The 25,238-nt window shown below is 34.9% G+C and overlaps 1 protein-coding gene across 11 annotated transcripts in view; it reads right to left on the bottom strand.

Moving 5' to 3' along the window:
- The window catches only part of PSPC1 (paraspeckle component 1), a 61,875-nt gene that overhangs the window by 36,058 nt on the left and 579 nt on the right, over positions 1-25,238 (bottom strand). For 9 of the 11 annotated variants that reach the window (XR_003533260.1, XR_003533259.1, XR_003533262.1 and 6 more), the window contains exons 2-6: positions 23,413-23,714; positions 21,184-21,279; positions 19,987-20,183; positions 14,797-14,881; positions 13,764-13,872 (exon numbers count right to left, since the gene is read on the bottom strand). Coding sequence is in view for 7 of the 11 variants with exons in the window: in XM_027677234.1 (XP_027533035.1) it covers positions 13,764-13,872; positions 14,797-14,881; positions 19,987-20,183; positions 21,184-21,279; positions 23,413-23,714 (789 nt within the window). In the remaining 4 variants the exon portion in view is untranslated. Of the gene's footprint in view, positions 1-3,812; positions 3,885-10,918; positions 10,940-13,763; positions 13,873-14,796; positions 14,882-19,986; positions 20,184-21,183; positions 21,280-23,412; positions 23,715-25,238 lie in introns of those variants that run through there. The other 2 variants (XM_027677235.1, XM_027677237.1) reach the window with 2 other exon arrangements.

Genomic DNA, 25,238 nt, shown 5'->3' with positions numbered 1-25,238 from the left:
TGCCAAGACATGGCATCCAAAAAATGCCTTAGCAAAAAAGAACACTTACGCTATAAACCTGCACACAGTAGTTTAATTAGCACTTTATCTAGGTTGTGTATGTAGAGCAAAATGTAATTCACAGTGCTGTTGATTCTCACTTGTTTTCATTAACATGGAAACCAAATTTGAGTCTCTATCAGACTTGATATCTGTCAAAACAGGTATGACATTTCTGTACCTCTTACTAGAATTCCTTACTCCCTTCTAGTGTGGTTTATTTTATTAAGTTCTTTCTAGAAAAGAAAAATTATTTCTAAAGACCTCTTCAGGAGGCATAATGCCCATAAACCTTACACAAATTGTAATTTACTGAAAGTTACCTATATTTTAATGACATAAATCATAAAAGTTATTAAAATTGCTAGTTGACAATCAAAACTAGAATTTGGGGAATAGTTTTGATTGTGCATTATTTCTCTTTTCCTCAGAATGTCTATTTCACTCCAATGACTAGTTCACTGGAAGCTAAGCTGTCAGAAAGAAGTTAAAGTAATAAAAACCTTCTTCTCTTCCATCCACCCTTCTTGTCACCTTTCCCTCTTTAACTTGTCCTTCAATTAAGATCCGTATGTAAGATCCAAAAGTTACAATATCCCCAAACAGTTCAATTTATTCCATCACATACAGTAACAGTAATTTTAAATTTAAAATATCGATCTTTCAAAATCCAAGATTTCTGTGTATCCCTGAGCACTGCAGTCTACATGCAGAGCTGATCCCTCCTCTGAGCTGGGCATCATACTAGATGATTCCAGAGACGTCTTCCAGCCTTAAGTACTCAAAAACTCTATGAACTGAGTGACAGTTCCCCCCCAGGAGTTTGGAAAAACATAAGCTCTCTTACCTCGCAGAAAACTGCACAAATATATTAAACTAGATAACAACTAAAGTAAATGTGGCTGTAAAACATATAGCATACAGTAAACTATAGAGTTCTGTTTTTAAATAGGAAGCCTAATGAAAAGAATCTTCACTAGGTTTAATAGATGTCAACTATTCAATCAGGACTCAACCTCCAAGAAAAACATCCTAAGAGGGCTAAGGAGATAAAGGAAATTTACTCCTTAGTGACTCGAGTCATCAAAAGAACTGATGGAGATGACTCACTAAGTAACAACATAAGCATAAAAAAATCTATCACATTGATAAAACCAGGAATACACACTGCATGAAATACACGCAGATACATATATTCCAGTAAATGCTACAAACTGGAAAAAGATCCCTAATGGTAGTAACAATTATAATTAGAGCTGTTGACAATAAGAAAAAAAAATCTGATTTTCCCTTACAGAAAAAAAAAATTATTAGTCCAGTGCATTAATTATTTCCATTATTTCAATAAGATTGCAAAGGAAGCATCAATTTTATTAAGACAGGGGAATTTCTCTTAAAACTAATTAACAGCAAAAGTATAGGAATGTATTTGAAAAAAACCTCCATGCATTACACCTTCACTTTCTGCTTTTAATTCTGAGTACAAAAAGTCCTCTACTTCTGTGAGGCCTCATTTTCCTCCTGCATCAGTTGCTGAGGATAGTCCTCAGCATCTAAATCCCACAGAAAAAAAAACCTCCTAACCAAACAAATGTCATTAAACTAGTCAAAATATTGACTATTCTAAGCTGAAGTTATTCTTTAAAAATACAAAAAAAATTATACCTTGAACCACGTTTTAAAATCATAGGTGTATTTTAATAAAAACTAATACCAAATTCATATTAATGTGTAAGACAGCCACAACATATTAAAAACATCAGTCAATATGCCTTGTAACATATACTAGTGTATTTTACACAGATTAATAAAGAATTGGGTAGGAGAGTACTCCATTATATAACTTCATTAACTACTGAAAAGCCTCTCAGCATATCGCCTGACACTACCACTGTAAAAGACAGAAATGGATTGCAGTTTTGTGCGTGATAGAGAGCACACTCAACACTCCTATTTTACAGATTTAGAAGAAATCGTTTTCAAAAAGTTACGTTTTCTCTCACATTCACCTCAAGACCAGCCATTTCTGATCTTTAGAAAATGGAAGACAGTTCAGGATCTTTGTTTAGGTAAAGCTAGCTTCTACTTGCCAAAACACACAACTTGCTGAGAGGTTTTTTTTGACAGTATGGTGCTGAACAACTGTGAACCTCCCAGTAAGCTCTGGTTTTGCCATTTTCCTACAGTTGGATGTAAAACCCAATCTGAAGTAAAGCTGACTTCCCTTCAATACATTAATCCTCACATGATGTTTCAGTCAGGTCTACACTGACAGTTTTGGAAAAGAAGGCAGTTTAACTGCACTAATACTACTCACATTACAAAGACTTTTAGGGGATACCTCACTAACCAGCAACATTTAATAATCCCCTGAGAGAAAATACTATTTAATACACAACAGCCAGCCACTAGGCTAATATTTTAAAGAGGTAAGCCCACCTATAGGCCCCTCAAATTTGTAAGCACCAAGGCGACTGAAGGATTCCAGAAAGTGGAACACATTTTTACTGAACAGTATAATGTAAATCTCATTGTACAAGCTGGCACTCATCTACACCAGTTGCCAAGTCCTATTAACACAATCTGATTAAAAGTGTTGAAAATGTTAAAGAATGAACAATCATTACATTACTATTACTCTCAAAATATGTTACTGCAAGAAATACTTTTTCTTAAGATTAGTTTCAATGTGATTTGTAAAATTTTCAAGTTTTCCTCAAAATCTAAACTGAAGGACAGTCAAGCCTCTCTTCGTAAGAGATGCTCCAGACCCCTAATCATCCTTTTGGCCTCTGCTGGACCCTTTCCAGTAGCAACTCGTCTTTCTTGAACCGTGGAGACCAGAATGGAGCACAACACTCCAGATGTGGCCTCACTATGGCCAAGTACAACTCAAAAGTTTCAGTCAACTGCAAGCAGCTAATACCTTAGAGTGAAATCCATCTGCAGTAAAAAGTCACTTTCATCAAACTGTTCAAAAACTGTGAGGTTTGTTTGTTGTTTTTTTCTAAGTTTAAGTTTAGGGTAGAAAGTAAACTAGATTAGGAAAACAGTCCAAAATACCTGCAACTCTCAAACTGTTAAACTTGAGAATTGCAATCTTGTACAAAAGATTGTACAAAATAGACAAAAGCCATTAACTAGAATAAAAGCACAAATAACTGTCTTTTCATTCAAAAGCTTATGTGCCTTTTAAAGACTTTTAATAACATAAGCTGCAGTAGCTTTGTTTTATACAGAACTCATACTTTCAGAATGCTGTATTACAGGTCAAAAATTCAAATTACAATCTAACTTGTTAATAAAAAAGAAAATAGTCTAAAATAAGTCAAGATTTACCACAGAACCTAATTTGTTAATTATAGAACTTGGTCCCATATTGAAATTTGTGTCTTTTCTGCTTCATTATTTTGTCTTACAGTTACTTGCTCCTTCTCTGAACTTTAATACTGCATTTAAACCACTGCATTAATATATCATTATTTCCGAGCTTTTCTCCCACCTTTCCTATTTTCATTTGCTGTAATACAGTAAAATATTGTATATACAGTGTCTACAAAATAAAACTGACTAAAAAAGTATCTCACTTTCTCATAACCTGTAGAAAATGTTATCCACCACACAAAAAGATTAACTGTACACAGAAGGCAGAATCAGGGTCCAAGCAAACTGCATATATTCAGTAACTAGGAAAAAAATCCAAGTATTTTAATTCCATGCCTCTATTCAATCACCTTTACATCATTTACAACCAGGTAAAGGAAAATCCTACCACGTCCCCTCACTGCTTATGAAGCACTCTCAGAGGATGTAACTGCAAAGGATACTTTTTCCAAATGCCTTTGCTGTTGATTATTTGGGAGAAAACAGAAAGAGATATTCTGTCAAATTTTTAGCTTGATATAACAGCTAACACTCACAAGAAAGGTCAAAATCTTGTCAAATATTTTAAGGTAAAATTCAGAAATAATTTTTCACAAGACAAAGGTACTTAGAAGGTAACCACTTTTAACAGATCTGGAAATCCTTTGAAAAATAAGAGAGAAGAATATTTTAATTCTCTTAATCGCAACTTTGTCATTACAACATTCTGTCAATTAATCTGGTTCTGAGGGAGCTAAGAGCCACCTTAGATCCATGGAACCAACATATGAAAACAATTTCTCCCATTTCTATTAGCTTCATTTTTTCAATGACAGTAAAGAAATTAAAAACATAAATTAAATACAGATCAAGAACTGAACATAACACAAGTATTTTTTCAAAGGCACTTTACTGTTTACTTACCCACAAAACTACTCTCTGGAAGAAATGTCCATCATATCACCAGGTTCACAACTGAGACGTAATGCAATTACACTACATTCGCAATATATTCACATCTGCACAGGCATATTAGAGAATTTTAGGCTGCATCTTAGAATTATTCTGGTTTAATTTGAGCTAAAGAAATGTCATGAGAACAGGTAAGTATCAAAACAGACTTCCATGTGAGCATTTCTTACTTTCACAGAACAGACTGCAAATGATTTAAGATGCACTCCACAATTTACCCTGGTGGGTGTGGATTTGAAGGGTTGCTTAACTGATAACAAAGACTGGGCTAACTGTACCATCATGCACAAATGCACTAAAATACTTAAATGAAAATCAGGTGTCATAAAAGAATGCTGCATTTTAGATTTCTCAAATGTTAAGTTTTCCTTGCACAAAAACCAAATCCATACAAATATTAAAAAAGAGCGAACGCTGGATTGGTTCAAAACAACCACCTTCCCCAAATGATTCAAAGATGAGATGTAGTGAAAGTCCTCAATGTTTACTTAGAAGAAAAATTAATCAGCTAAGAATATCCTTTATCATGAAGTATTTACATAAAAATTTTAACTACTTTTTAACTGAAGTGTCAACAATAACACTGCAAAATCAACTTAAAACACTTTAAAAGCAGCACTACTTATAGTCACAGCGCACTAAATCTGACTCTTTGCCAGACTTTTGCATTAACAATTTTTCCTCACCAAGCAGATACTAGATATGCTGACTAAATTATAACAAAAAAACCAGTCCACTTGTAGTTGCTATCCTGTAACTCATCTGAGTTCCCAAGTAAGAGAACATGCAAGTATTTGCCAAAAGGAAGCTGAAAGCCGAAGTTTTTCAATGCTACAAAGAGGTCCTGTGGGAGAAACTTCTAACAAGCAAACACTGTCTTTTATATATGTTACACATGTTGCTTACAACCAGAATAGTTCAGTTTAAGATTTTTCCAATAAACTTTTGGCCTGTCCACAAATACAGCACATAAAACATAGAAAAACATGAACAGAGAAGCATAAATGAAACTTTCTGGCATGAAACCAGGCTCCATAATTTTCCAGCTAGTAGTTTTTACCACCTGTAGGCCAGTTACTGTAAAACTGGAGCAACATGAGGTAGACTTGAATAAAGATAGATCTTCATTCATTTATTCATTTGAACAAATGAAGATCTGACTGAGGAAAACAATACACTGTACCAGGCAATTCTAGTATTTGCAAAGTTTAAGAAACTGGTCATCTAAACAAATCCAAAAAGATTAAGAAACATTGCTTTCTAGTTAAATACCCTAACCCAAGTCCACACACAGTAACTCTTCAGCTACAGTGTCTGCTTTCATCAAAAGATATCCAACAAAGACTAGTATTTTATTTATGTAGTATAGACCCAAAGGTCAGAATCATGTTAGGGACACAATGGGGATCACAATCATTAGGGACAAACAAAAACAGCTGGTTCTTACCTAAACATAAAAGTTGCCCTATAGTTAAACAAATGTTTAATAATTCAGAAAGGGTGGGGGAAATGAACAAGACGACTTGATAAGTAAATAATACTTAGAAAGTGTTAGAAAAATCAGCACCATGTACAGAAGAGAAACAAAGCCTGAAGAATCCAATTCCATTTTTTTTTTTGATCTTTTATGTTAACATGTTTAGAAGAGACAACTACCAGCTATTGTGCCAAAAGAAGATACACAAAACTGCATTCAGGAACTCTACTAAAAGCAGTGTGCTTTGTGCCATGTATAAAACAAAACTAATACAAACACTTTTTCATCCTACACAATTCTAGGCTTAAATTAGTGAGTCAGTAGCCATTGTAGGAAATTGTAATGGTGACAAATTTTTTTAGTAGGGCCTGTTGTGACAGGACAAGGGGTAATGGCTTTAAACTAAAAGTGAGTAGATTCAGACTAGATGTAAGGAAGAAATTTTTTTACAATGAGGGCTATGAAACACTGGAACAGGTTGCCCAGACAGATAGTGGATGCTCCATCCCTGGAAACATTAAAGATCAGGTTGGACGCGGCTCTGAGCAACCTGATGTAGTTGAAGATGTCGCTCCTCATTGCAAGTGGGTTGGACTAGATGGCCTTTAAAGGTCTCTTCCAAACCAAACCTACGTTTCTAAGATAACGTTCAGGAAAACTCATCTTTAAATGGTAAACCTTAAATATATTTAATTGACTTTTTAAGTGTTAGTTTCTATAGAACTCCCCATCTGAACAGTTACAAAACAGCTCTACCAAAACCGATCTTTTTACCAAAAAACACTACATATTAAAAATGCTAACAAATCTAACACCTAATCTCTGGAAAATTAAAGTGTACTTGATGAAAGACAGAAGTATCAGATTTAAAATCCATTTTCCTCATGGAAGACACAAGAAAAGCACTAGTTCTGGTAAGGAGATAAACCTACTCTCACAAAAAGGCCTGTGAAATATTCAGGAGAAAAGTTATAAATATTTTAATTAAAAAAACCCTTTAGCCTGGTATCAGTAGACAGGCAACTGCACTAAGACAAGCTAATTTCTATGTCTCAGTTTATTGCATTACCATTACTAAAATTTTCTGCTCTGTGAGAGCTACTGAAGCAAAACGCGAGTGGCGAAACAAAAGGTCACACTAAAAAAAAAAAATACTCAGAAGGCACTATCTGTAAGAGACAAACCAGATCTATAAACAAGCTTTCCTCACACCATGCAACAGACCCTTTAACTGGTTTCCTCACACCAAAAAATACTATTTCACTTATTGCTTCTTGGGTGTTTTCCTCTTTCTTTAAACACAGACCCTTTGAATAAAGACAAACTTTTCTAACTGGAGGAACTTATTTTGGCTGCAAGTCTCAATGCCACCAAGTAAGATCTCAGGATTCAGACAGGTGGGTGAGTCCAAAATAGGTACCAAGTAGACAATTGAAACTGAAAGTTAGTTTCTTCTTAGTCTGGGTAAATACGTGTACAAACTCCAAGTCAAACTTAACTGCAGTAGCTGAGGAAGAAAAAATGAAAATTATTAAGGCAAACATTAATTTTAGCTTCTTCAAAATATATATGGCATTTATCAAACACATTACAAAAGCCTCATTCTTACTTGTCAGAATATAAAAAACTGAAGAACTCCATATTTGAGGAACTTAAGTTGGATAAGCAGATTTTTTTTAAATTGTGAGCAGTAACAATTTTTGGAAATAATATTAAAATATAGAATATAGACTTAGTAAATGTGCATTTTATGATAAAATTGTTATGAAACAGGAAAAGCCAAGTATGCAAACAGAGTATTTTACAAACTAGGATACTAGATGCATTTGAGGTCTTTCTATTAATAATTGAACAAAAATGGCATCTGCTAAAGCTGAGGCCTCATTAAACATCAAGACTGACAAAGACAGATGACATTTTGCCATTACATATGAAACATCTGAAAGGCGTTTAGTTTCTTGATCATCAGTCTTACTCAGGAAAAATAACGTTATGAACAAAACCAGATAATCTAGAGAACATGGAAGAAAAATTCCTTATCAATTACTGTAGAAGAGAACAAATCCGGAAATGCTTAAAAGCATACTGCAACACCTAATTTCATGCTAGAGGTTTATGCACATTTGATAGCACGTGAAGGTACAAAAATTACTTATGAATAGTCACTTGTTCTGTTTGCAAGTTTACATGAAGTACATATTAGTATTTTCTAAAGCACTTTGTGCAAACATTAGAAAACAACTGCAACAGAGTAAAAGATTAGTCTCCTAACTACAGCACAAAAAAAAATTTATCACAGTTCACACATACAGAAATACAAAATTATAAATTAAACATTGTTACAATGATTTGCTCCATTACTGAAAAAATTACTTTAAGCAGCATCCTTGAGACACAAAAACTTAATCTAGGAAGCCAATTATGAACCATCCTAAAATGGTCATAGAATACTTACAACCAAAAGATATCTTATTCCAAAAATAGCTTCAGTTTATGTATATAAGCACATAATACGCCACAAAAAGATGGCTGAAGTTCTGCATTGTTTTCATGCAATGTCTTTGCATACTAAAAGTAGATGACAGTTAAAATAATTTTTCCTACCTGACAATGTAATTAAAGGCTGAAAATAACGTATGCAGTTTCTGAAAATAATACAGATTGAATATCTCAAGGTCTGTTAAGAAAGTATTATTCTTGCCTAAAGTAACAAATTTAGTACCCAAAGCACAAAGGAACAGAAGAAACGCATGATTTAAGAATTGCTCCACTGGTGTATATCACCATACTCCTGCAAAAATAAAAATAATTTAATGCTACTGCCAAAACTAGAACCACCCACAAAACCACAAACGGCATATTTATAAACTGCTTGCTCAAAGGCCTATGGCATGTTGCTTTAGGCACAGGAAGAAACTTGATCACTGAAGTAAAACCACTGCCAAGAAAAGCAGGAATGTTTTGTCAAGTTGGCGTTTTTTAGTTCTATGTTTAATGATCTGCCTTTCTCCAAGCTCGTTTTACCTTAAAAGGCTTTTAAAGTGTCAAACATGAGCTACTGCTTCCACAAGTATGTATGCCGGATTGCAGTAAGGAGGTAATTCATGTCTCCCAATCATGCTCTAAAGAAGAGCTTTTATAAAGCATCAAGAATCAGAGACTTTGCTTATACAACCTCTCAAAATTTCACCAGCATCAGCCTCACTAAGTACACTAAGCTGTCAAGATAAAATAACCAACATTATTACAAAACAGATCAAATTTGAAAAGATCCTTGGAAATTTTTTATTAATTTCACTGGGCATCTGCCTTAGTTGAGAGTAAGGTAGGAAATGATTCCGTGAAAATTCAAACTGCTTACACCACTAGAGCTTCTGAGCATAACACTTATCAGAAGATGGGATAAAAACACAGTTCCATTCAGTTGAGAAATACAAAATGCAAAAAACTACTTCTGAATTACAGAAGTCCAAGGAAATCTGATAGTCTTGTTTCAAACATGTCTAATGCTTAACTTGCAAGTTAAAGTAGAGGTGAGGGATAAGACGCCTCAGTAGGCTCCAAACAGTAAGAAATGGAAAGCTACATTTATAAATGCTCCAAAGAAGGAAAAAACTCTTAGAAGAAAAACTAAATATGTTGGGAATATGAAGCTATGAACTTCACTCTTGTTTCGCAATATACTTTTTTACTCCCTTGCTCTCATCTGTCTTACAGCTTTTGATACAAGTCCACTACAATCTCCACTGTTGAAGCAATCTCCACTGCTTTCGTGGTTGCCACTTTATGCCGATACTTACACAACATACTTGAGCAGCAATGCTCCTGCAAGAAAAACTGAAGGAAAGCAAAACATCTACAAATAATTCCTGAAAAGACTACGAGATTAAAAAGAAAAGTATTTAATATATGAAGTCTTACATGAAAGAACACAAAGCATTCAGAAGTTTAAACTCATTTCACAGGAAACAGTTCCTTACATATGCAAGTTACACTTCGAAAAAGAGGAGTTTCCATGGAGGGAAGAGGGCAAGGACTTCCAAAAATCTCAACTCCCTCTTTAAACCATCAGTAAGAAGAGCTGTAAATTTTTATTGCAACTATTGTTTCATCAACTACAATAACCACCTATTTCACACTGTTACTACAGAATTAAATCTGTATACCACAAAACTAAGACTACAACTCCTACATATTTTGGTCTCTATCGTAGGTACATGAAAACTATTTTAATATACTAAATCCAAATCACTCTAAGTTGGTGACAGGAATAAAAGTATTTCCTGGAACTGGAATTATTTGGTAAAAAGGATCCGACTGAGATTTAACAGTGTAAATCTAAGCAAGTGATTCACAACTGGATAGTAACCACTGCATGTTTGAACAATTAATGTATTACCAGCACTCAGAAGCACTTTTTTTTAAAAAGTACTTGTGTTGTTGAAAAATATAATATTGCTTTCAATCACCATCAGCAAGATCCTCTTTCAGACAGAGGAATGTACACAAAATAAAAATTACCAAAATACTACAAGAAAACAAGTTTCCCAATTAAGGTACTGTGAAATTAGAACACATATATATTGAGTTATAACAACAGAATTTAACTAACCGATTTTTAGAAAGCAAGGGACAATCTCTAAGCAATATGGAAGTGTTTATCAAAAACTTATCTAGTAGAGATCACAGAACCAGATTAGTAAATTCTTTAGGTATCACTAGGCTGCCCATTAGACTAACAATCAATGCAATCAAATTTCTAATGTACATCACCAGAAACAAGAATGCTTCAGGAAAAGAAATCCCCCCACAGAAAATATTTTTATCATCTGTAACTAAACAAAGTAACTGAACACTGCATTAAACTTGATTAAAAGATGCTTTTCAAAAGTAGTTATACTTAAAAGAATCAAAGTTTAATGACTTCGGGAAAAGATAGAGATAGAAACTTTCAACAGGAAAGCGTAACACTGCAGCCCTATATGAGAGATTCCAATTCTGGTTGTCGCACTTACCATTTATCTTCCTCTTTTAGACTGAACAGTAAAAAGGGATAGGATATAAGTGAAGAAAGCTTACTTTTCAAAGCTTTTAAGAAACAAAAACAAGGATTAGAAACAATTATTATTGTCCTTCTAAATGGTTGGCAAGAGACTTTAATATGTTATAAGGATTATGCCAAAGAGTTTATCAAGACCTGATATGATAAAAAACTATGCACCAGTATAAAAAAATGCAATTCTTACCACAGTCAACTTTTAAACTCTTAAAATAGAGAATAACTTTTTCAGTATACGTACAATGGTAATCTGAGACTAAAAGTAAGTACCAGATAGAATCTGTTCCCAGTGAACAAGTATTAGTAAGAACAAATAAAAACAAATCCGTTGTATAAGAAATTCTAAGTTGAAAACAGATTTGATGTATCATTTTGCAATCTACAGACATAGTTTACAATTTTTGTCTGCTGCAAAATGCAAAGGCTTTTTCAATTCCCATTCACACTACCTAAGTACAGTTATCTAAAAAAATGTTGTAACAAACACCTATAAAATGACAGGCGAGCTTAGTCACAGAGCTGCCCTGATTAGAAACTGCTGCTAAAGAAAGTAAGTAAACACATCACTTTCAATTTTGTTTCATTCTTCCTTTTTTAAAGTTTCAAAGAACATCAGAAGTAAAACACACGTCAAAACATGACCAGAATACTAAAGACTAGTCTAGATAAAAAATTTTTGTCATATATTATTGTATATGCCGCTTCATATGACATTTAAAAACAACACCTGTACTACATATTCCTTTACATATAACTTTCTGCACTTTCAGTAGGGCTGTTACTGCACAGCTACAAATATATATTCTAGCAGTGCATAATTAGTTCCAGGTGAACCCAACACAGTGGGGAAGCTACATTCTTCCAAACCATTCTTCCACCTTTCCCTTTCCCCTCCAAAAAAATTCAACATATAAAAGTCACAAAAATTGTGCATAGTGATTGAAGTGCTTTCCATTCGAACCACTCCTCTTCCCTTCTTAACCGACATTTTTGCCAAGTCCAGCACAGCAACTTGGAATAGTTTCTATTTACACAGAGTTTGGAATTTAAAAACGTAGATAAGCAATGAGGATGGCCAAACTGCGGCAAGCAATTCAAGCACAGAGACTAAATAACATTTTCTCAAGACATATAAGAAGAAAAGCAATAACGGCTGTGGTGGCCAACGTTATCTGGTTTTCCCCAGCACTCCAAGCTACAGAATATAGGCCACAACCTCCTAACAGCAATGGAATCTGCGGGACCTACTGCTATCCCAAGCCTGTGGGTTGGCTCCCCAGCTTCCTGCTAGTGCAGTTCTCTGCAGCAAGAAGCACGGGCCTCACACAACAGGCACAGGAGGATTTTGACAGGTAGCTTACAGGGTCATGAAGTCAGGTGACCCTAAAAGATGCTACATTAAGATATTAAGGTGAAATGAAATTTCACATTTGGTAGTACAGAAGTCACAATCAGTAAGTACTATTTCTAAATTACATCAGGCAACTGTTATATGCTATTTACTGAAGTCTGTTTAATAATATTTCGAACATACTAAAGGACAGTATGAGTTTTGAACTCCTGGTCTTCATCGACCCGGAAAAAAGACATGCTGAAAGCAAATTTCTTTTACAGTGTGACCACTTACAGAAATGAATGACTAACTGCTTTCTGATCCAAGTCCCTCAAAACACTGAATGAAAAATCAACTGATAACTGTTAGTAAAATCAAAAGAACTATTTTGCTTTCTCCCAATCTTTACTAAAAACACTAAGTGGCAGAGGATGGGAAAAATGTCCTGCCAAGAGCAGGAAATCATTTATTTTCTAGCATCTCTTAGGACGTCTCAGAACATATGTAATAAATTCTTTGCAACCACACAGAAAATTTTATGGTATAGAATGTAAAATAGGTATTTCTTCCACAAAAACAGAAAGAGCTGAGAAATCAGCAGTTCATTTTTGATTCATGTATCAAGTTGTATCTGTGAAGGGGAGCAAATTTCCCTCCTGCAGACTACAGTTGTTATAATGACATAAAAGAGCTTTGTGTGAATCGCTTATTCATTGCTTCCTCACTAAGAATAGTTGTAACAGTAAAAGATATCCTACTCATATGAAACTATCCTACTCATATGAAACTAAAGCATTCGCAACACAGGTTGCATTCATTTAACTGATTTAGTTGGTAGAAAGAGTCGTATTCCTTTACCAAAACAGATCATCGTGAAAATTTAGAAGCTGACTCCTCTGATACCACCATTTTGCTAGTCCTGCAGAGGTAGAGCATATCTAAATTACTAATATAAAGAATGTAGAAATTATAGGAGAGGACAATTTTTCCCCACCTTTATAATCTTTCAATCTCCTTTAGTAAAGATTTTTATGTTTTCTTTATCTAGTTTTACAGTAGGGTCAAAAGGAAGAGTGATTTCAGGCTCCATATGAAATTAACACTGCCCATTTTGTTTCTGGAGTATATTATTCTTAAAGTAAGCATAAACCAAAACAAGCAATTCAAACAAGCTTAACACCATGAACTGGTTTAAAATTTAAACCTTCAGGGTAGACTAAGGCACCTCCTCATGGAAACATCATTGATTCCCATCCCCTTTCCCAAATAAAGACAAATTATCTAAACATCTTAATGTAACTGAAGTGTTACATCATCAGCTTGTAAGAAAAATAAGAGTGATGTCATCATACAAGAGAATAACTACACTACTGAATATGTACCACTTCTCTCAGGAGAATGATGGAATTCTAAATTAAAAACAGTAAACATAAAGATGGCAATTCAATAGCTAATACAACAAATAATACAATAAAAAAATTATTTTGCAATTTGGACTTTCATAATAGATTTTGACTTACATTGTCCATGAAATTTGGCTTAAATCCTCCCTCCTGCTGACGTCGTAATTCTTCCTGTTCCCTCTGACGTAGCATCTCTTCTTCGCGACGTCTATGTTCTTCTTCATGTCTAGAATGTTTTTCAAAAATTATGTCAACTTAGTATCTTGACCTGTTCAGCCTGGTACTCAGTCTCAGGACATAAGATCAAGCATATACACAAAACTGGTCATTACTTATTTTTTTATACAGTGTAAGGCACTAATCTACTCCACTTGATGAGTTGGAATATTATTGAAGTATTTTTAAATTTTTTTAAACTGGAATCCAGGTAATTGCAATACCAGTACATACTATGTAGTCTTTCAGGTACATACTGGTAAGCAGGTTAAAACTTTTTAACAAGTCACTATGGATTAAAACATTTCAATACTGCCAACAGATACATTTTTAACTCTTAGATGAGTTTGTGTTTTTCTTTTTTCTTAACATTTATTGTGATATTTAACACAAAAAGTATAAACTTAATCAGCATGATGATTCTATGTCTATTTCCTTGAATTTTAGCAGAGACATGAAAACAAATATTTGCAATATACCAGAACATAAAGTGAAACTACCCTCCAAAATCCCATGTCAGACTATAAAATTGCAATGATACAGCTCTATATGCAGATCCCCTGCCCATAAACCTTAGAAGCACGTTCACACCTATCACAGCTATGCTGCAGTGACAAGGTTAAAATAAACATGAAACAAAAAAACTATGTTAAAACATTTCTACACTATTTAGAAATCTCAGAAATTTACAACAGAACTAGTAGAGCTGATACAAATGAAAAAATTCCAGGAAAACTTGAAACCATTCTTTTACATTAGCATTATATTAACATTATCAGAAACAGCACATATTATGCTTCTGAAAAGCAAATTTTTAGCAGCAGAAACATTTCTATTTGGTATCAATAGCAAGCTCGACAAGCTGAAGTATCTAAATTCACGCAGGCCTACAGCAGCTGCATGCCACACCTTTGCACAGTAGAAGACAAAATACCTCAATTGTATCTGTTTGCGTTTTTGAAGTTCTTGATTTCGAAGTTCTTCCAAACGCCTCAATTCTTCTTGACGACGCATGAGATCTACCGGGATTAAAAGTTTATTTAAATATAAAAGCTGTCAATTAATAGTGTGGCAACATAAAAATTGTAATTATTGTAGGATTACAGTTATAACATTCAAATTTTAAACAAATTCATCAATGCATTTAACTCATTTCTTCCCATAAAGCTATACAAAAATACACTGGATCTATGGCTCACAAAGGCAGAAAGGTACAGGACGGGCAAAGCCTCCACAGCACGTTATGACAACAGAAATCTGAAGTCCTCAAAGAAAAGGAGAAAAACCTCACAATCCCTTAAATCACATCCTAGTTTTACATCTGGGGCAGGGCATCAATGTTCTCACAATGCTGTATACTGCTAAAGTCACACTACCAAGTATGAAGTACACCACACCTAGTACACTACTAGTACAATATATATGGACTTACTTATACTCTCCACTATCTATTGCAGACCACTATAATGGCACGCATCAGAAAAAAAAATTGTTTTATGAATTTCTGTGCATGAAATTCAAACCTCCATGGAGATTTATCACATGATTCTATAGCAACTTAGAAATTACTAGTATTTTAACCCCCACCAGAAAGGAAGAGCCATAGCCTCTTTAGAAGCACTTAAAATGCTCTTAAATAGCAGGGCACAACTCATAGTTATTACTTTTGCTGACCAGTCATATGATTGATTCTTGCCTGGAAATTTATCCCTTCTTCAAAGAATACTAATTCTACGTTTTGTTAGGAAGCAGTTCTTTGTCTTTTCTATCTTCAGAGTACATTGGCCACAAGACAATATTTATAGACACCCAACCAGGAACATTCCACCCATGCAAACTATTATATGCCTTTTATGCTTTAGTTCAACTATTCTGCACATTTCTCTATGTGTTTCTTCATTATACTAATTAAATAATCTTTTTAGCTGTGCAAATCACTTTCCTCAAAATTGCATCAACATAAATTATTATAACTTGAAATTTTACTTTGATATCCCAAAACTGCAATGACCAGTATATTTTGCCCAAATATCACGTATTTGTTTCCATTTCTAACAAAGATTATCAGATTTTTACTCTCACAACATCCTTATTGACATAAGAAGTCTTTTCTCAAGCACATTTTGCAGGATTGCTTTTCCAATCTCTTCTGCAAAATTAACACATTTCACACTTGAACAGAATATGACTACATCGAAGATTCACTCAAATCACAAAGTCTGAGGGCTGCTTCTTTCCAACAGTGCTTGCCATAAAAGACCTGGCCACTGTTATCCTGATACTTCAGGAACATCACAAGCACACTATTTTGCCTTTTAAATAACCTTCAGAATACTTCAGAGTGCAAGTGTACTCTTCTTTTAAAATGAACCTTTAGGTTGCTTCAGGGTATTAGAGATTAAGAACTGACCCACTCTATACTCAACACTGTCCACTGCGGGAAAAGATTTTCCCTTTTCAGTTCTTTGTTCTTTCAATTTTATGTAGCATTCCCTATTTCTCGTGCACACTGGCACAGGATTTCCTACTTCCTCTCCATCAGTAATTGCTACAAATTTATCATTTACTGCCCTTTGCTCTTAAGGTGTAGCACACTACTTTTACCACGGTTCTCTTAATTTTTTTCCATTGCATAGCTGTGATTATTGCCTTTGCTGAAATTGTTAGTATTTTAAAGTTCAACATAGCAATTCATGATTCAGTAGCATTTGACAACAGCAGAATCTTGGCACAAAGCCTTACGAGCCAAGGGAAAATACTGATATACAGGTTTGGGCTGTGCACAAGAGCCATTCGTATTAAAAGTTCTGCAATTATGGTAATTCTTTACTGACATATGTTGGACACAGGATCTTTCTCTGAACTGAAAAAATCTGCAGTAAGACAATTGTGGAAAAAAAAACAAAAAGCCTCTGCACTTTCCTGTGCTTCTAAAAGGACATCTTCATTTTATCCTCATCCTTCCACATAGCAGATGGAAGAAGTTAAAAGTCTACTCTCACCTCAGAAGATAATCCTACAAGTTGGAATACCAACTCCACAAAGACTTCTAAGCAGTTTTAGCTGCTGATTTTTCAGGTTCTAAAAATGGAAAATAAATGCCAAGCTTCCACTAATTGATATAAAAATTAAACTTCTGCTTAAATTCAGTCACGCTTCCCAATATTTTATAATCTATTTAACCGTCATTATGAGAGAATATTTATAAAAGTTTGACACATACCACAGTATGTAGACCAGAAATATCATGTAATTTACTTACACATGGAAACACGTATTCTGCTTTACAAATTACCTCTGACTCAGTCTGTCAAAACATGACACTTAAAAGTGAAAAATTACATATATCAAAAGAATGAAATCTACCCTCAGTATTAATACCACACCACAAAAATCTGAGTATTTAAACCAATACATTCTAGAGGTCAAGTCCTACTAACTCTCATAAAGCAGTTTCTATAAAACCTTCATCTGCAGAAGTATATGGACCAGTAAGCTCATCCTTTCATCTTTTTTTTTTAGCTCCTACATAATTAAAATATTGCATTTCATATTTTATAATAACTAATACATCTTTAAATCTGACTTGGTGAATCAGGTATACAAAAATATTAATTCTAGGTTCTGATGCCTTAGAAGTTTCACTGCATCTTTCTTAAAAACCCTGTGATGCAATCTCATTAATATAATTAATATTCTCAGCATGGCATAAACTTAGACCTACAGACACTGCTTAGACCAATAACATTTAGAGGCAGCTAATCTCTAAAAAAAAAAAAAAAAACAACAAACCCACAACTGAAAAAACAACCTTATTTTCATACATACTGAAGCTGAAGAATTGAGTTTAAAACAGAAGGAATACTTACTAACCCCTAGATCTTGGAAAACATCTGCAGGTGAATCAGCAGAAATCTAATTAGCTGAACAAAATTCCAAGTTATCTGGTACCAAGAAAGGACTTCGCTAACTGAACTGTGAGGGGAAAAAAAAATCCTCCTCCCACACTAACAGAAAGCACATTTCCTCACTGGAATATTAGCATCAAATGCATTTATGTTCTAGTGGCTCTTTAATGGAAGCAGTAATTTATTTCCTTTCCATATAAAAGCAGGGCTTAATAGATATTCCAAAAGAGGAATATCTTTTCTTTCACACTGTACTTAAAAGAAACCCCAGTATCTACAAAACACATCTAAGCTGTTTTCCCATGTTTTACCATCAGGAGCTTTTCTATCTTAATAAATAGGCTACTGTCATATTGTCTCACTCAACATAATTAAGGTATGATAATTTAAGAAAAAGTAATCCCTAATCTTGCCCTCAAATACAGGCAATGGGTGAATGAATTCTGAGAAAATTAAAGAGCATAAGTTCTAGAACTGGACCATTAACACTGTTAAATATTAGCAACTAGGTAAGTTAATGGTAAATTTTTCCAACCTGTATCTTCAGCACTGAACTATCTTAGGAAATATCTATCACACATACACACAGAATTAAAAATATATGTCTAACTGAAAAGGGAGGGCTGTAGGGTGTATTATAGGCATTGTTGTTACATCCTATTAACATGCACATTCCTCACCTGTAAGATACACCTATGCTTACACACAAACTAGACACTGTAATATTTTTTCTTGGAAAATAAACCAAGAAACAACATGACAGTTGTCATTTCAGGTGCTGCAAAATAGTTTACGATGTTACTACGCTCTGTATTAGATCTCATGCTTTATATGTTATTATATATATAAATTATATTTTTAGTAATTATGCTCTGTATAAGACCTTATAAAAACAGCATAGCTTCACACTGAAAGCATTTGTGCCTAGTCAGGAAAAAAAGGCTAAATAAACTTTTTCCTAATGACAACTTTCAGTTGCAGTAGTTTTAAGAATACTATATAAAAAATTAAGTACGTTCCTTTAAAACTCCTTCTCAGTTATGAAAATGTTTTAAAGCTTATTTTAGAAGACTCTGCATTTACATGCAGTATATTCAGGCATTTAGGTTCTCTAATTCCACTAGTCTAGTGACTAATCTACCTCATATACTTTCAACGTTGCCTTCAAGTAAGCAGGAAAAAAATTAAAAGAAACCAGTCCCACACAGGGAGGTCATACTATTGACAAAAATGTCCCTTTATAAGTGTAAGCTTTAAGTAAAGCCAAGTAACTGCAGCAGACAACTTCTGCCAGTTAATCGGGTTTAGGTTTCGAAATGCATTAACTACTTAGAATCTCATCAAGTTCACATCACTTTAAAATGACAAGGTATTCTTTTTCACTCTATCAAGCTACTTGTTGTACTGTCTTATGATCTAACACTCTTAGGCATAAGATTTTTTTTAGGTAGCCATGATCTCCCTTTAGATTTAAAAAACAAAAACCTTTAGTACTTGCCCTGCTACTGTTCTCTCTGCCCAAGAAACACAAGCTTCACCCTGCTCCATTCGTAAAGATAAGGCTTGAAAGCAATTGCTAAAAGACTTTTTGCCCCCAACTAGGAAAAGACAAGATGTTCAAATAATTACAAAAAAGGTATACATAATCTTAAAATTTGAACAATAACAGAAATTCATGGTAACTGTGTGCTATTTTGAGTTGTTACATATATATAATACTAGGCACATATCAGACTTCTCAGCTGGCTTTCAAAGGAAAAAGAAGTAACATTAGCTACTGGAACATTTAATATCATACTAGAGGTGTACAAGACAGCTACAAGTACAAGCTATCATTTTATTTTTTCCTGCACATGGCCAGCAAATAGTACTCAGTCCTATCTAGTACCATAAGGAACATCAAAAGTGGAAAATAACATTTACTAATGAGTGTGAAGCTACTATTCAATTACTTTACACAAACTATGTAAGTAGACAAATTTAAGTGAAGAAAACAGACCTAGACAATCGCCCCTTTCTCAGTTTCTTAATTCATTTCTGCAAATCATTGAGGAATATGTGTAAGGAGAAATATTACCTCCTTTTTCTCAGTTAAATGCATTTTATTAAATAGTGGCTGGCAAAATCTCCAAGTATAACATACAGCACAATATGCTACACAAAAAAAAATATCTGTGACAAAACAAATTTAATACTAGCAGATTATCCAATATTACCTTGCCTCATCAGCATTAACTGATGCTCATGCCTAGCTGCTTCCATTTCTGCCTCTAGTTTCTCTTTGGCTTCTCTAATGTTCCTGTCGACCTGTTCACGCTGTTGCTTTTCCATCTCATCAAGAGCCTTCCACCGTGAAGCATACTCAAACTCAAATGTTCCAGGTTGAGCAAAACGTGGAGGTTGTTCTCTTTCCCTAATAAAAATTTTGCAGTTAAAATGTACAGAAGGACACATTTAGATCAACAGCTGCAACAGCCAGAGAATGTATAAACAATAACTTCAAGTGCAGATCTGACTTTACATCAACCTGTCAGATGACTATATTCCAAATCAGACAAAGCTTAATTCAGGTGTTAAGTCAAATAACAAAGTAACAGAGACAGTTTTCCAAAAATTGTCCAATAAAGATGTGTCCAATTTATTTAAGATAAAAATTTGTATTTACATCTGTACAAATTACTAAGGTGCAACGCCAGATTAACTGTGTTCAGCCTTCCAAAGCAAGCAGTCAATTCATAAAACCAGTTATTTAGATAACTATCAAAGCTTACCAGACAGCTCAGAATATTAGCCAGAATCTGTACACATTAAAAGGTGTCAACATTTTATTTCCCGTTCTAACACTAATACTGTACCAAACAGCCACAAATTTTTAGGAAGTGGTATTCTACAGCCTTACCAGAATAAACACTTTCATTTCAAGCAACATGATTTTTAATGGCAAATTACAATACTAAAAATAAGTATTTTCAGATTAGGTGACTTCTCTACCTCATGATCAAGACTCACTTTTTCATGTCATGCTCAAAGTTTTATCTGAACTGTGGAAGCTGCAAAGATGTACCATCCACTGAGTTTGCAAACATTTAAGGGGCTGTTCAGAGAACATAAAAATCTGTGGGTACACAAATCTCTGCAGGATTAGACCACACCCCTAATCCATAAAAGACTACAGTTTGTCTGGCAACAAGCTCCCACTGACTGCAGTATGTAAAACCAACAAGCCAAGTCAGAATTTTACTATGATTAAAAAATTCTGGGAAGGCCCTGTTTAATCCTTTGACACAAAACAGCATGACATACAACACAGTACTTCCTGTTACTCAAACCCAAAAATAAAAATCTGTGTATATTTATCAAGGTAACTAAGTACATAAATCCTGTTTTATAAAATAAAGCTAATCACAACTTACTTGTGGTACTGTTGTGTTTTTTGCATTAGCTTCTCTGGGAGTCCATCTTCATCATCAAATTGCTCCATAGGTTCTACAACAACAGGTCGAGGTGTTCTGGAAAACATTTTCAATTTAATAACTGAAACATAGATCAAGCAGTTACAGTTACTGTAGCATTTTGAGGAAACATTCCAGAAAGCTAATATGTACTCTATAATTCCTGTATCTTGCCTTAAATCATAGAATTTCAATGAATCCTGATTTTAAGAATTACCTTTGAAAATAATTGTTTCTATGCCCCAAACCAGCTGTTCAGCCCAGAAACCACAACTTACTTGACATAGTTCTGTTTGCTATGAAGGAAAGATTTTTTAAAATATCAAAACCATCTACCAACAATTACAACATACTTAGGAAGGAACTACCTTTTTGTTTCTATCAGTGAGGCAACACAGGGGCCATGATTACACTGAGAAAGTCTCAAATTCAAAACAGAACAACACAACCTAATTTGATATTTCTACAGACTTTCAGAACTTAGTATTGAAAGTTTCTCTACAATTGAAAACACCTTGGTAATTTGGTATTAGTATTCCAGTGATAACTAGAAAGACATTTCTGCTTAAGTTATTTAAAACCCATTCCTTGAACAACCACACACTCACAAATCAGAATCCTAATTGATCTTTGAAAATCGTGTCCTTGAAATGTAGTAACTAGAGGCAAGTATTAGCCAGTACTGACAGAGATAACAGTATAAGAATCCTGAACTGTGTAAAAAGCTCTCTGCATCAGTCTTGGGAGCAGAGCCTACAAAACATACTTTAAACCGCTAGAAACACTATTTACAAAACATCAGCACTCGTTTATTATGTTCCACACCTTTATTTCACTTTGCAGATCATCACCCACCACGTGGCACATCAAGTCTAGATTAAAAAGATGAAGTCTGGAATCACAGTGCACAACTCAGCAACTGTTTCTTCTGATGCTATCTGCATGGCAATTGATGACAGTTCTGCTTTTTAAATGCAATTGAACTGTGGCACTAACAAGTTACGATTCAAAACAATTTTAAATCTATAGGTCACTGTTTCAAACGTCTAGTTTTGATACATTTAACCCATGAATTTAAAGATTTTCTTCTCATCAGGCAAAGAGTTTTCAGCTAATAAATGTGATTTAGACTCTGAAGCAAAACTTAAAATTATCATGGCACCAGATTCATGCTAATTATCTTTGCAACTGTGCTTTAGGGAACACGCAGCCACCTAAGCAAGACAAAGATCAAGTGCTTTTTATTCACTGAGGCCACAGTTAGATGATCAATTCAACTAATCTATCCAGCTGGTAAAACAAGACTACTACCCCTCATATCCTGGCTTCTTTCCCCTGCCACATCTCTCATGCCAAAAATACAATGTTACTCGTGTAACACTGGAATAGATTAGTTCCCTTGTTTGGTTCACCACGCTTCCATTCAAATACTAATGCCAAGAAAACCCAGGGGATAAGAACAAATTGCTGGCACCTCCTGATAACAGTAAAGACCTATTCAGAATGAATTTACTATGTAGCAACCAAATCAGTTCAGTGGCACACGAGATTTATGAGATTATCACAATAGGAGTTCCAGACCCCTTATCCACCTGCAATCTCCTTCTGATACCATTTTCTCCTGCACCTGACATGAGCAAGCACCATCATGTGCTTAAGCAGACCAAAACGAGCCCAAGAAAAACTGAATGCTTTTCTGTTGTTTTAGCAAGCGCAAGAGGCTTATGGAAATATCATGAAGTTCTCAAGCAGATAAAAAGATCAACAGCACAGCCAAGGCAAGAAAAGAACTACAAGTTCCCCAATTCAATGGCAGCAAGTTTCCAGACTGTGAAAGCACAGTCTTATTGTTCCAAATGAGAATCAGAAAAATAAAAATTAAAAAAACCCCACGACTATTCATCATTTCAAATAGTCTTTCAGAAAGCATTTGAAAACGTCACTTGTGAATGTGGTGAAGTACAGCACTGAACAACTCTCTTCAGCACTTACAGAAATAAGAGATGTAAGAGAAGTTCTGCAATTTGTAAGTTCGCTTGCCCTTGAAATAGAAGTTTTCCAGAAATTATTGTTATAAACCTCGGCAGAATCTCAGTCTTCTTAAGAACTAGGAAATGCCCATGAATGCAGCTTTTGTTCACATCAGAAAGATACACTCACACAAATTCAAACAAAAGCCGGGGAACTTACGTTGTTAGCAAGAACGCCCCATCATTGCATCTTTCTAGAGCTTTTCGTGCTGGAGGTTTTGCTGCAAACTCTACGAAACCTTTTCCTGTAGCTCTGCCACGATCATCTACTACAACAACCGCTCTTTCCACTGGCCCGAATTGAGAGAATGCTTGTTCCAGCAGCTCATTAGAAACCACAGGTGAAAGATTCTTGACAGTTAAGGCAGCTCCATGTGTAGCAAATCGAATTCGAAGTGGCCTGCTCTTCAAAATAGTACCATCAAGTTCTGCCTTCGCTATTTCAGCCAGGGTCCTAGATTCCTTTATCAAGATATAAAATATTTCATAGATTTTATTTTCAAAGACAACAGATGCCACTTTCATGTGTCCCCCCCCCCTCGAGAAGCAGCAAAGTTGCTTTCTTTGACTTGACCACACTAGCATCAGGGTCATTCAACCTTTTCCCCCACCAATCAAAAAAAAAATCACCGAAGTTTCTGTCCTTTGATTGAAAAAAAAAAGGCACTTGTCATCCTTTATGATTTATTCCAAAAAATGACACACACACTAATTTTTGTTGCACATTTGAGGACTTAACAAATTTCCATTATGCCAGTGCTGCCCCATAAAGGCTTTGAGTAGAGTTGAAAACCTGATGCTTTTTCATATTTACCTACTCAGATGTTTCTATTCTGCATCTCTAGCTCCACATAGCAGGAACAGTATTTTCAAAGACTACACTACAGCACCTAAGGTGTTTTGGTTTGGCTTCTGGTTTTGCTTTTTCATAAGTGAAAATACCACACTTGCTCTCAATACACGTCCAATTCAAATTTCATCAACAAATGATGAAATCACCTTCTTTGCTCATATCTTCTCACATTTATAGGCTTTCTGCACCCACATCCATGAGACAGTGTGCATGAACAACTGCTTTTTTTCCTCACTTAACCGAGTTTGATACCTGCAATCCCTTAAAGAAATTACTCTTAAGATCTTTCTCCACAGTTCAACTGACTAGGTAAGCTAATAGATATATATATATAAAAACATTTCCTGAACATAACGGAAAAGAGAAGTTCATGTAAAAGCTCTATCTAATCTAGATTACATACAAAACTGAATAATGGCATGTAAATATATCACGCTTCCTCCAGAAAATTGCTATTTCAGGCTGGGCAACTCTCAGGGTAAAAGATGTATGGCAGAAAGCCACAAGCATTTTAAGATGACAACCAAAAAGAAAAAAATTGCTAACTAGTAAAATATATGAAAAAATCATATTTAGAGACACCCAAGGAACTCTAAACCTATTCTGAGAATGATATAAATAGGTGCATTCTAGACACGGCAGTCCTGAAAACCAACACTGCATATTAAATTGACATTTAAATACAATATCATAAAATTTCCGGATGATTCCTTTTTTTGCATGCTCAACTCGAGCATGTTTGATCAAATACTGTATTACCCCTAAAAATCCAGTCTTATCTGGGCACAAGAAATTTAAACAAACCAAGGTCCCCCATTCTTTGCAATTCCGTGATTTTATGTTCTGTTTTTACGATGTGCGAGCAGCAGTATTTCGAAACAATTCTGCCCAGTGCCGACGGGTGAGGCGGGGTCCGAAACGCCAGGGGCCGGGAGGGCTACTCAGAACGCAAGGCTTTGGCTTGCATGTAACAGGGGAGGGGGGTAACAGGGGAGGGGGGAGAAAGAAGAGGAGGCGGAGGGACCAGCGCTAGCAGCGAGCAGAGAGAATGGGAGGCAGACACTGCCATTTTTTTACACCCGCCGAAAAGGAAGGGAAGGGGACGGGGGGCAGCCCTTGGGTCACGGGGCAGC

Source organism: Neopelma chrysocephalum, unplaced genomic scaffold (genome assembly GCF_003984885.1).
Source record: "Neopelma chrysocephalum unplaced genomic scaffold, ASM398488v2 Primary Assembly neopelma1_43, whole genome shotgun sequence".
NCBI lineage: Eukaryota > Metazoa > Chordata > Aves > Passeriformes > Pipridae > Neopelma > Neopelma chrysocephalum.
The sequence above is the reverse complement of the archived record's forward strand: the minus strand, read 5'-3'. Positions and strand labels throughout refer to the sequence as shown.